Source organism: Archocentrus centrarchus, chromosome 4, assembly GCF_007364275.1.
Source record: "Archocentrus centrarchus isolate MPI-CPG fArcCen1 chromosome 4, fArcCen1, whole genome shotgun sequence".
NCBI classification, from domain to species: Eukaryota; Metazoa; Chordata; class Actinopteri; order Cichliformes; family Cichlidae; genus Archocentrus; species Archocentrus centrarchus.
In genome coordinates this window covers 621,606-634,015 of record NC_044349.1, presented here as the reverse complement: position 1 = coordinate 634,015, position 12,410 = coordinate 621,606, and the positions used below count along the sequence as shown (strand labels likewise).

Sequence of the window (12,410 nt, the reverse complement as noted above, 5' to 3'; positions counted from 1 at the left end):
GCCTTTAATCTCTGTATACATGAAACTCCTCCCATTCTGTGCTGCACGGTGAGTTTACAGGCATCCACACTGCGTTACATTCACAGGCTGGAAATCATGTGTGTGTTTATTTATTAACATTTGGCTGTGAAAATAATAACAGTGAGCTGTGAGCTAGACGTCTACTAAACGTCCACTTTTCCACCAAATGTGATCTTTAAATAGATATTTTCAGACCTCATTAGCAGCACTATGAAGAGACTTTTCAGCAACGACTCTGCATCAAAGTATTAATTCATGTTAGTTAGTTACTTTTTAATTAACTTGTTATTATCCAGCTGGTCAGGGTTAGTGGCAGGGTTGGTGTACCCAAATAGAAATTAAATCAATTTTAAACCAGGTTTCTGTCAGCAGACTCATACTCACATATACTCACATGTCATATATACTTACAGGACAGTGCAAAAGTCTTGAGCCACCCCTCAGTTTTGTATCTACTCATAACAGACAACTTAGCAAAGACACAAATTTAAATTGTATCTTTAGGACCTTTGTTACTCACAGCTGGCCTAAAAACATATCATCTGTTCCCATTTCTTTAGTTGAAACATAAAATACCAAAGTTAACAGTGTGATGGACATAAAATGGTAGTTATGCACCCAAAGAGCTATTAGTTAAAAACTTATCTCAGCATGGTGTACACTGTGTCCTTAAAAATGTGAGGAAACTGGACAATGAAGCAGTTTTAATTTTAAAGAGGTACTACAGCGTCAGGGATCCGGCATGAAAAAATTCACAGCCCGGTGGTATCAAAGGATTGGACAACTGCTTGCTAATGCTAATAGCCACCCCTACTTGCTAATTCTGGTAATAATGAACAGTTCTGATCATGCGCTGCCTAGCATCTGTAAAACACAGTGGAGGTGCTGCCACTTTCAGTTGTCAGTGCAGTAAAAGCATTCCTGGACAGAAAAACACAGTCGTGGATCAGCCTCCCCAGAGCCCGGGGCTCAGCTGGAGCAGTGTGGGCTCATCCTGACAGGGAACCGAAGGCACGAACATCCACAGAAGAGCTCTGAATGTCCTTCAAGAAGCCCGGAGAACCGCTCCTGCAGACTGCTTAAAGAAACTACAGGAAGCTGCTCAGAGAGTTCAGAATAAAGGAGGTCACAGCACCAAATACTGACTGACAGGCTGTGTTTACCTTATTTATGACATTTTCATCTATTTTTTCAACAAATGGCACTTATATCCAATGTTCTGAGCAAAACATGAAGAAATGTGAGGAGGCTCAAGACTTTTGCATCATACCGTATGAATATGCATCTCCCTGTTTAACATGGCAACATTATCCATGAAAACAGCAGGTTTTGTCTGTGCTGCAGCTGTATCGTCTCAGTCTGTTGTATTAAACAAATATATCAGCCATATCTAAAATGTTGCCTTCACATGTAAGATAAAGATAAAACTCCCAAATTACTCATATTGATCTTTAGCATTTGTATCCGAGCACAGTTCCACAGAGCTAGGACGAGCACATTCTCCTACACCTCCAACACCTACTGTCATCAGCCGGCACATCCTTCCTGATTTCGCTGATGGAAAATAAACCCTGTGAGAAACATTATGTAACGTACTTTTGCACGTAGCCTCTCTCCACTATTTACCATTTTTAGAGTTTCTTCGTCTACTGTATGTCTTCCTCCAGGTTTCCTGTCTTATTAGCCTCAGACTTTCACACTTCACTTGACCTTTTGTTCTTTTGGTCCACATCTGCAGAAATGTCTAGAAAGCCGGACTGTCATCACAGCGCTACAGGTCCCAGCTTTGTGACATGGACGGTTCATGAAATGCAGAGAAAATAATGACAGAATTCAACTAACAGTTTGCAGAAGAAAGCTTGACCTTTGCACTCTGTCATTATAATAGAGGCGGGCTTCTGACTACCTGTTCCTACAGGAGTGCAGGAACACGTCTAGAAGAACACATGTACAATTACTGCTTACCTCGTGTACCGGAACGAGTCATTTACAGTCGAGTGTTATGCTATTTTCATGAATTCAGATTGTTCACAGTGGAGAATGACAGGAAGATGAAAGGGAATAGAGCATGACGTGCGCTGTGGTTGGGAGCCAGACTCAAAGCTATGCTGATGCGAGTACATGGCATGCTTCCCAGCCCACCAAATACCAGCGCATGCTGCAGGAGATCAAATTAACTGCATAACTCGAGTCAGGCTGATTTTATTTTGACTGTTGGTAAAGTGAAAATCAGAACTTTAATTTTCTGGATCATCGGGCACGCGTGCACAATGCTGCAGTGCAACACATCTGCAGTAACGTGCATCACGTAGGTGACAGTTTGTAAACAGCCATCATTAATCAATCACAATAGAAAATGTTGAATATTGTGTATTTAGCAGATGAAGTGTTTGTTCCTGCTTTATTCTATCCTTAAAATGCCTGTAATGTTGCATTTATTGTGCAGCTGGCTGCTGTGTTAGATTGTGTGGTTGCACAGATGCACTAGAAGTTTATGTGTAGTTTGCAGAGAGAGGAGTGCGTTTGACAGACATCGTTCTGTTCACATGATGAGATGCACAATAGAAAATGAAGGTGCTGGAAGACAAAACAAAAAAGGCTGACAATAAAAGAGGTGTTAGATTGTTTTCTATTGTCTAACAGAACACAATGATGAACACAAAGGGATCACCGCACTGCTTCTAAATCTCATTTACCAAACTGAAAACACAAAGTGAGAGTCTTGGGGAAAATAGCAGACGGGTTAGTAAAAGCTCACAGCAGATTGATCTGTGCATGCAGCTTAACTGCATTAAAGCTCATAATCCCTGTAAATATCTTCAGGCAAGGCAAAGTCAGCCTTTTAACATTGACTAAATGAAGTAAATAGAAGCAAATACATTTTTAAAATGTGCTTTTCTGTTGAGCCCCAGTTCTTTATATATAGAAGCGAGTCGTGTGAGTTGGCTGCTAATGAGGCTTGCACATTTTCCACCAAGATATTTTGATGGTTTTGCCACCCTGCCGTTTGGGGGTAACAGCGAAGCCCGCTTTAAATGTAGAGCGTCTGTTCCCCTTTCGAACCTTTAACACCACAACAGATGGGGAGAATATGGAGCTCGGAAGGTTTTACCTCTGAGGTGGTAACAGTGAAGCCACTCATTAACACTGAATTTACCACTTCGTTAGCAATGCAGCTTCCTGTAGAGAACGACCAGCCCTGGATGTCAAATCCTCCGAGCATATGTTTTCAGCTAAATCTGCTCCGGACAGCAAAATAAGATCCAACGTAATCGTGTTTATTTGTTTTAATACTCTCCACATAAATACGGAATAACAAAGATGGTGTTTTAAATGAATCTGTATGCCTGCACACGTGTATGTGCCAAAGTGTATGTTTTCTTTGTGTGAGTCTGTGTTTGTATTTGAGACAGATTGTGTGCCTGCCAATTTGTCAGGATTCAAGTAAGAACAGTCTCATGCTGGGATCTGTGTTGGCACCATCACAGAGTGATAAGACGCAATATGATCTCATTGGAGGTGTACTTTGTTCCCATGGAAATTGGTCAATTTTAGCAGGCGACTGAGAACTTTAGGTGGAGAAGCAGGAAGGTTGTATCCCAGAGGTACGCTCACATAATTAAGCATCCTCACCAGGGTATTCAAGGCTAACAGCAGGGTTTGTTGTGAATAGAGGTGGCGAAAGAGGGTGTTGGAAAATCATAATGCGGCGCAGAATAATACCACTCTCATTTTACGGAGCAGTGGGAATAGCCCACAAGGAGAAAAAAAAAGATGTTTTTAACAACAGCACATTGTCAGTGACGATGAGAAAAAAAGAATTAAATTGTGCATCAGTGTTATATTTTGCAGCTTATGGTGCATACTGTGTTTAAGTCATTGCTTTATTCGACTTGCTTGAAGTTGACCTAATAATTTTGTTCTTTTTCATCTTTCAGAAAGTCTGTGTGATGTGAAGCCGAATGCACGAGAGGACAAAGACGTGGAATCGGTGTCTGACAGCCCGGGTCGGACTCAGGAGCCATTACAGACTCACACGTTCTCCCTGAAGAACAATGCTGCAGGTCTGTCCTCAGATGAACACGAAAACCCTTTAAATGGAACCCAGCCGAATCCATTTGTATACAGCAGTGTCCCTGCTGTTCCCCATGCAGGCAATTCATTGCCTTCAGGAGCACTTGTTAATGGACCTGGTTCACACCCCAACTCAGAGGTACACTGTGTCCTGAACAAAGGCACTGTTTTATCCAACAGTGTCCTGGATGCCGCGTGGCAGGCGGAGAAGGACATGAGCCCCGAGGTGTTACCACCACCCAGTGAGCTTCAATCAGACGCTCGGAAGAACACAGTGGGGCCCGACGTAAAAACACCGGCCACACAGCCAGGTGTCAACACGCCACTGTCTCACTCGGAGGAGAATGAGTCTAAACTGGCCTGTTCCACACTGTCAGGTGACAGAGCAGAGCAAATGCACGTTAGCCAACCTTTGCCAAAGCAGACAATAAAAACAAGCTCTCCATGGGACACGGAGCGGTCAGGAGTCTCTTTGGATGATTATGATAATACTGAAGTAATCAGGTGGGATTCAACAAGAGAATGCTTTTTGCACAATGACAGAAGGCTGGAGACCGAAGCGACGCCCCAAAGAGACAGGAAGCACAATACACACACGCAAAGCATGTTAGGCTGTCTAGAAAAGGTTAACAACAGCTACAGACATTTCTGCAGCGGTAATGATGCTGAAAGTGTTGACACTGGCAACAAAGATGAATTTTTGGGTACACAATTTGACATTAAATATTCAGTTCTGCCATTCAAAGACCTTTCTGGGAACACAGCTTTAGACTCTGAGAGCCGTATTTATAGCAGCGCGCGGGGAGGCGGTAATGAGGAAAATGACCCTGAAGATGAAAACTGTGCTAGTCCAAAAGTGGAGCAGTTGAAGGCAGAGCAACTTGAACAAGATTCACTTTTCTTTTCATGCACAATATGCAATGATAATTTCAAGGAAAAAGACATTTTCATAGACATATGATGTATCATTTAGGCGAGCATAATCAGGTGAACAGTGTTTCACAGCCCTTTAGATGCGCAGAGTGCGGGCTTTTGTTCTGTGATAGCAGCTCCCTCATGAGGCACATCATTATTCACCAAGACAGGCTGGAAGAGCTCACGGAGGAGCTCGAAGGTCTCAGAAAGACCGCCTCTGAAGGCAGGGCCGCCGCAGGGCCGCCGCGCTCCTGCTGCACCTTTGGCTCTAACTGCCCCAAAATCCTTTTCCAGGACACCAAAACGCACGATAATCTGAAGCACTACTACTTCTGCCAGGAGTGTAACTACATCACCTGCACACAGCGGGCACTTGTAGCGCACTTACATGTCGCACACCTCGACACACACCAGCCTCCGTACCGGAGCGCGAGTCATACTAATGATGCAGGGGGAGCAGGCCCTGTTCAGTGTAAAGTGGGTTTTTTCACCAGCAGAGACAAAGTAGAAAAACATTCTGGAATATATAAATATGGAAAAATGACTGACCGAGCTCGAATGACCAGCTTTAAAAACGTGACCTGCTCTTCCAGTCAAAACGGGCATATTTACATCCAAAAGACCACAGATTCTCTGCAGCTTAAAGCCAGAGCCAGCTGCACTGAAAGCACGCTGTCACCATATTTGTGGAGGATGGACAAGCATGGAAAGTTACTCTTACAACCGGCAGAAAAATTGGATGTGGAAGCTGATCTCACCTGTGTAGAAGAAGATGCTGAAAACAATGACCGCAAGGCTTTTGGCAGCTTAAAGCTGGCAAACTGTCCTGCAGCCGCTGCTTTTACAGCCAGGAAGCTTAAATTGGACCAGATGTTCTCTCAGGGAAGCAAAAATGACCCCGTAAATGGGAGTTTACGAGTGCAAGTGAGCCAAAATTCTCCATCAATGAGAAAAATGACTACACCTTTGCATAACACTGCTGAAAGAATGAATGGTAATATGTTGCCTGGGCTTAGCCAGAGGCTTAAGAAGCAGTGTGCAGTTAGGGAGTTAAAGAAAGGCTGTGAGGGTGATGATAACTTCAGTGATGACACCAGCGAAGCTACAGGCGGCTTCTTGGAAAGCAGCGAGAATGAAAGGAAGTCGTATGCTCGGAGGTATTTGAGAAAGAGGAAGAGCTTTACAGCCAAACAAAACCCCCACACACTCCAGGTTGAAGATGATGGAGATGAAGACTGCAGTGACATAGAGCAGCTCGTAATCAAAGAGGAGCACACCGAAACGACAGGGAGTGAGGAGTCCACAGAACTGCTTAATACATCTCCAAGTGATAGTTCTCATATTTCCCCCTCACCATCAGGGAAGCCCTGTCCTTACTGTCCTGCCACGTTTGAGTCTGGAGTGGGTCTGTCCAATCATGTGCGAGGACATCTTCGCAGAGCTGGGCTGAGCTATAATGCTCGGCACACGGTTTCCCCGGAGCAAGTTGCATTGTGGGACCATCAGCCAAGAATCCGCAGAAGGAGCTCTATGAGGAAAAGGAAAAGAGGTAGGATTATTTTAACCAGTGAACCTGGCTGACATCCCAAACAGTGACAGTGTCCCATTATGGCCCAGCAGTCAAGCTCGGGCCTGCAACCTTTTAGAGGCCTGTGGATGCCAGAGTTGTGGGCATGGTGTCTATTTAAACAAAGGTTTCAGGAATTAATAATCGGTGTGTTTGCCTGTAAGCTGCCTCACACATAATAAACAGGAGCCATTTTATAATGGATGCAGTGAGGGGTTTATGGTCAGTGCCATCTTTCCCATTTGGAGTCAGAACCTTGTAGGGAGTGCAGGTCTTTGCACACACTAACTGCTTACAGGGAAGTGCAATTATAAATACAGTGCATAACACTGTGATGTGTTAGTTTGAACTTCATATCAGAGTTTAAATCATTGTTTAAAAGAAAGGCGAGACGTTAGAGACAGGGTGAGTTCAGGAGCTGGCAGCAGCAGCGCCACCTATCAGCCACACAGCAGATATCCTGTGGATGTCCTCAAATTAACAGAGAAATGAGAAGCCTACATTTAGTGAGAAAATCAGTTTGTGTTAGTCGAGAGATGCTGGTTCGTTTTTAATAGGAGCCATTTGGAGCCGGGATGTTCATGTCTAACCTCCATCACTGAGGCTGCATGTTCTGTGTTTAATCACTACATTTCACAGTTTATGATTATGGGTCATCAGAGGTTATGTTTGGGGTATTTCTGTGCTGGCAGTAGGGCCTATTATATGACACAATAAAAATCATAATACTGCTTACAGTCCACTCTGTGTTTCTTTCATTTTAATTGTGTTTATTTTACAGCTGCTAAGCCAGAAACCAGAGGACAGCATGCGTGTCCCCTGTGCTGGGAATGCTTTGATACCAAAACTGGCCTTTCCAACCATGTGAGGGGACATCTGAATCGAGCAGGTAGAAGTGTTACCAGCAGTAAGTCCCCACTGTGCATCCTTAATGATTTACTACAGAACAAAAAGGAACATGGGAACATCCTTCAGGTCCTACCCAAGAGCCAGATCTCCTCACAACCTTCAGCCTCTCAGAGGTTCCTCTGCAGCAATGGCCTGTTCCTGGTGCACACGTGCATACCAGTGAAGATCCAGCATGGTGAAAGGCGCCTGCGTCCGGTGCTGGAGAGTTTTGTACCTAAACACAGGGCCCTCTCAGAATGGAAGAAGCTGCAGGTAGAAACAGAAAGAGCCAATGAAGCTTCATCCAGCACTTTAGTTGAACTCCTCAAACAGGAAAGTGTGGAGCCTGCAGGGAGAAGTAGGCAGGAAGCCGATGCACCCGGGAGGATCTGTGACACGACCAAAGATTATGTGGAGCAAACAGAGATGAGCAGTCTGGAGCCAGACTGGGCTCATGGTATGGAGTCTTTTAGTCCAGGTTTGGATAATTTTTCATGGTAATATTTTTCATTTTGTAGGCAGGCATCAGTTAACATACAGTAACATTATTTCCAAAGAGTCTTAGGCATGCTCTGACTCGCTCTGTGCTGCTTTCATACCACATGAGCTCCAAATCTGGAACATAGTTGGGTTATAAAATATACATCATTAAAAATCAAAGGTATGACTGACACATTGTCATGCATGTTGGGATACTTTTTATTTCTTCATTAATTATCAGTAATGAAGAAATAAAACTGCTCCATACTGACACTGACTTTATACCCATGAAAATCTGTTTCTGAGGGCCGTGTGAAGCCTGCTGTGGTGTTACTATATGTTAACTTCATTAATTTAATAAAAGGAAAAATTAATGTTAGCCTTTAACACAATAATTATTTATACCTATATTGTTGTATGGGATGCCACATCTTTACCTGCAGCAAGAAGATCAATATGTTAACTGTATATTAAAGATGGGCACAGCCACTGTGACCTCAATTATGTTTAATTGTTTTTTTAATGTTAAATTGCCATACTTGACATATTTGACATCATGTGACACCATGAAATCTTTTTTTAAAGCTTTGTTTGCAGAGAAGTCTACAGAAGCTCAGCCTGCTGATTTTAAATAATATTTTATTACAAATTTACCTCGTACATGTTCACTGAAGGCAGCTAAATAACATCACAATTGTTCAGTTATTTGATTTTGAAGTTCATGTTACAAAAACAGGAAATCCTGCATGAAACCCGTCATCCATGAATCCACCTCGCAGTGAGGAGGAAGCTGCAGTGTCTGCTATGTCTTCTGTCCTAAAGATGGGTTTGATGGCAATTTGTGAACAACATTTGTGTATTAATGAAAATACACCACCACTAATCTTCACCTCAAATTCAAGATGACTCAAATGAGTCATTAATTGAAATCTGTCTTTGGCTGATATTTGTTTGTTTTTCTTTGACATAAAAATCCTGAGTGAAAATTTAAATGTGGTTCTTTAATGTTTGAAAGACCATCGGGGGCGTCTACTTAAGGATGCCAGTTATCATTAATTGTTAGCATGCAGGGGTGCGCAGCAGCATTGTTGACAGATCTGTGATTGTGTGTGTGTGTCTGTGTGTAGTTTAGGAATCCTTCGTGACTCTCCTGAGGTGCTGAATTGTATGTGAAAAAAGTCCCCCTGAAGACACAAGATTGTGTTAAACTTTACCAGTAACACTTTGCAAACAGAAGAGTGCAAATAAGATGCTTAGACTGCAGCAGGCTGGAAGAAGACTTCAGCGCACACTGGGACTAACAGTTTCCCTGATAATAAAATTACTGCATGAACTCAAACACTAGTCCATATTTCTCCTTAAAGATTCGACTTCTGTGCTTGGAAACTTGGATTTGTTTCATATGTGCCAGCTAAATTGTATTAAAATATAAAAATATACGAATTGAAGTTTAGACAAATTCAGAATAGACTCATCATTTTCCAATGTTTTATGTTTCAGGGGAATGTGATTCAAAAAAGATTTATATTCCGTATGACAACAGCTTCCCCACTGTTTCCCAGCTTCCTGGTCACATGCCAGCAAATGCACACAGGAAGAGGGTTAGGATTTATGGAGCAGCAGGTAAGTTCTGCTGATGTAAAGAGAAGATGACGTGTGCTGTATTTAGAAACAAACCTATAAAATAGTCACTGTGATGTACATTTAAAAATGGATTTTTGTCCTTGAAATACTTTAGTTCTGCTTCCTCTCAGTGATAACCTGATGTCTGGTGTTTTATTTTCTAGGCTATGATTATGAGCAGAAGAAACCAAGACCGAGGCCGGGGCTCAAAAAGAATATTTCACCCCCACTGAATACTGAGATATGCACACTCACCTGCAGGTAAAAGCAGTGGAAGGAAAGCATTGCAAACAAGGGTTAAACTGGAGGATGCAGAAAGGATCATTTGTGTAGTTGCTGGTTGCAAGCAATTTGTCTGCCCAAAAAAGTGTGATAAGACAGGGTACTAAGAAAAGTTGTTTGGAGGATGATCTCAGTGACCTGGATGGATTAATAGATTTGTGATATGTTATGGAGCTGATTTAAAAACAATAATAAACTTTTTTTTCACAGGTATTCAGTGCAGGAAAAAAGAGATCTGTTATTTTGAAGAAGTCAAGCAGTTACGTTTTGAAACATCTGCAGTCAAAAGTTAAGAATTGAACAACCTGAACATATACAGGGAGTTACAGTAGTTCAGCCAGTAAAGGCATTGTTAAGGGTGTTTTACCATCTACAGGTTGTTCAGCCTGCTACAAATCAGTGGATGAGTTTGTAAAACTACAAACTATGTGAGAACATTCAGTCTGCTTATTGGCCAGCTGTGTCAGGGGTGGGAGGGACGAGAGTAAATACAGGAAGAAGGTGCTGCGTTCTGGACTAGTGGTTGACGTGGAGAGTTTACCTTCATTTTCGGGCTAGTTGGCATTACAGGTTGTGTTCTCCACACATCTGTGGTACTCTGCCGCATCCCAGAATGCAAAGCATACCTGGCTACAGGAAGACATTAAGCTCAGACTGGCAGCATACACCTAGTTGTTGGATTAAAGTCACATTCTCACCTCTGGAGTTTGTTTGAAACTGGACTGAGACCACCTGCTCCAAAGGGTCTTGATGGGGTTCTTTTTGGTCTGCCGGTGCCCCACCCCCCACTCCGCCCCCACCACCACCACCACCAGCTTTAATTTAGCAGTGGTTCTCAGTTGGTAATAGCTGCTCTTCACAACATGACTGATTTGATTGTTAAAAGTCCAGGAACCATCCACAAAACACCAGCAGCTTTAATTACAGCTTGAACATGTGTGGATAAGGGACCGAGTGCCTTAGTTAGGATGTTCATAGAGTTTAGGAGGCAGCAAACAAAAGAAGTTCAGTTTTGCTTTCATTTAGTTGAAGGAAGCTTTTGCCATCAAGGAATGTGGCAGGTAGATAAAATGGAGTGTCATCTGCATAACAGTGATACTGAACTTACAAACTCAGCCAAGAGGTTCAATGACTTATATTAGCTGAGGTGTCAAAATGCACATGCCTCTAATAATTCCATTTTAAACCTCAATGAAGTTTATACAGTTATGGAAAAGACTGGAAAAGATGGGAGTGCAATTTCAAGGTAGAGAATAAAGTTTGCATTGAGTAGAAGCACCGACTGTCTCTTTTGCTGTATGTCTACAGATTCTGTGACCTCGTTTTCCAGGGTCCTTTGTCCATCCAAGAGGACTGGATCAGGCATTTACAGAGGCACCTTTTACACACCAGCATGCCCCACTCAGGGAGAGGGATGGTAGAGGTTTTGGGTCTTCATCACAAAATAAAAATAAGCATGTCTCATGAGGACCCAGAAACTGAATAGAGTTTTACTTCCAGATCCCTCCATACATATTTTTGCTTAAAAAAACACTTTTTTTAACCACAGTTCAGCATCAAGTTAGTGAAACCTCTGTGATATTGATGCGGTCAGTTAAGTATCAGAGGGGGGTGTTCATCAGTTTCAGCTGCTTTGGTGTTCATGAAATTACCAACAGGTGCACTAGAGGGGCAACAATGAGACACCCCCCAAACAGGAATGTTTTACAGGTGGAGGACACTCACAGTTTTCCCTCCTCATCTTTTCTGACTGGTTTTCACTAGTTGTGCATTTGGCTAGGGTCAGAGTCACTGCTGGTAGCATGAGGCCATACCTGGACCCTACAGAGGCTGCACAGGTAGTCCAACTCCTCCAGGATGGCACATCAATACGTATCAATGGCAGAAGGTTTGCTGTGTCTCCCAGCACAGTCTCAGAGCATGGAGGAGGTACCAGGAGACAGACAGTTACTCTAGGAGAGCTGGACAGGAGAAGGTCCTTAACCCATCAGCAGGACCGGGATCTGCTCCTTTGTGCAGGAGGAACAGGATGAGCACTGCAGAGCTACAACATGACTTCCAGCAGCCACTGGTGTGAATGTCTCTGAGCAAACAATCAGAAACAGACTTAGTGAGGGGGCCTGAGGGCCCAACATCCTCTAGTGGGCGCTGTGCTCACTGCCCGACACCATGGAGCCAGATTAGCATTTGCCATAGAATACCAGAATCAGCAGGTCCACCACTGGAGCCCTGTGCTTTTCACTGAGCAGATTCACCCTGAGCACATGTGACAGACCTGAAAGGGTCTGGAGAAGCCGTGGAGAACGTTAAGCTGCCTGTAACATTGTTCAGCATGACCAGTTTGGTGGTGGGTCAGTGATGGTCTGAGGAGGTATGTCCATGGAGGGACACACAGACCTCTACAAGATGAAATCCTTGGACCTGCTGTCAGACCCTACACTGCTGCAGTGGGTCCTGGCTTCCTCCTGGTGCCTCATGTGGTGAGAGTATGCAGGCAGTTCCTGGAGGATGAAGAAATTGATACCATTGACTGACCCCACGCTCACCTGACCTAAATCCA

General features: G+C 43.4%; 1 protein-coding gene across 1 annotated transcript; it reads left to right on the top strand.

The window, feature by feature from the left end:
- The first annotated feature begins 2,089 nt into the window (after positions 1–2,089).
- znf644b (zinc finger protein 644b) lies at positions 2,090–11,336 on the top strand. The gene is given in 8 exon segments (XM_030727136.1): positions 2,090–2,138; positions 3,960–5,027; positions 5,030–6,559; positions 7,359–7,484; positions 7,590–7,922; positions 9,446–9,568; positions 9,733–9,829; positions 11,159–11,336. Coding segments are annotated over 8 exon segments (3,504 nt in total).
- The last annotated feature ends 1,074 nt before the right edge of the window (positions 11,337–12,410 follow it).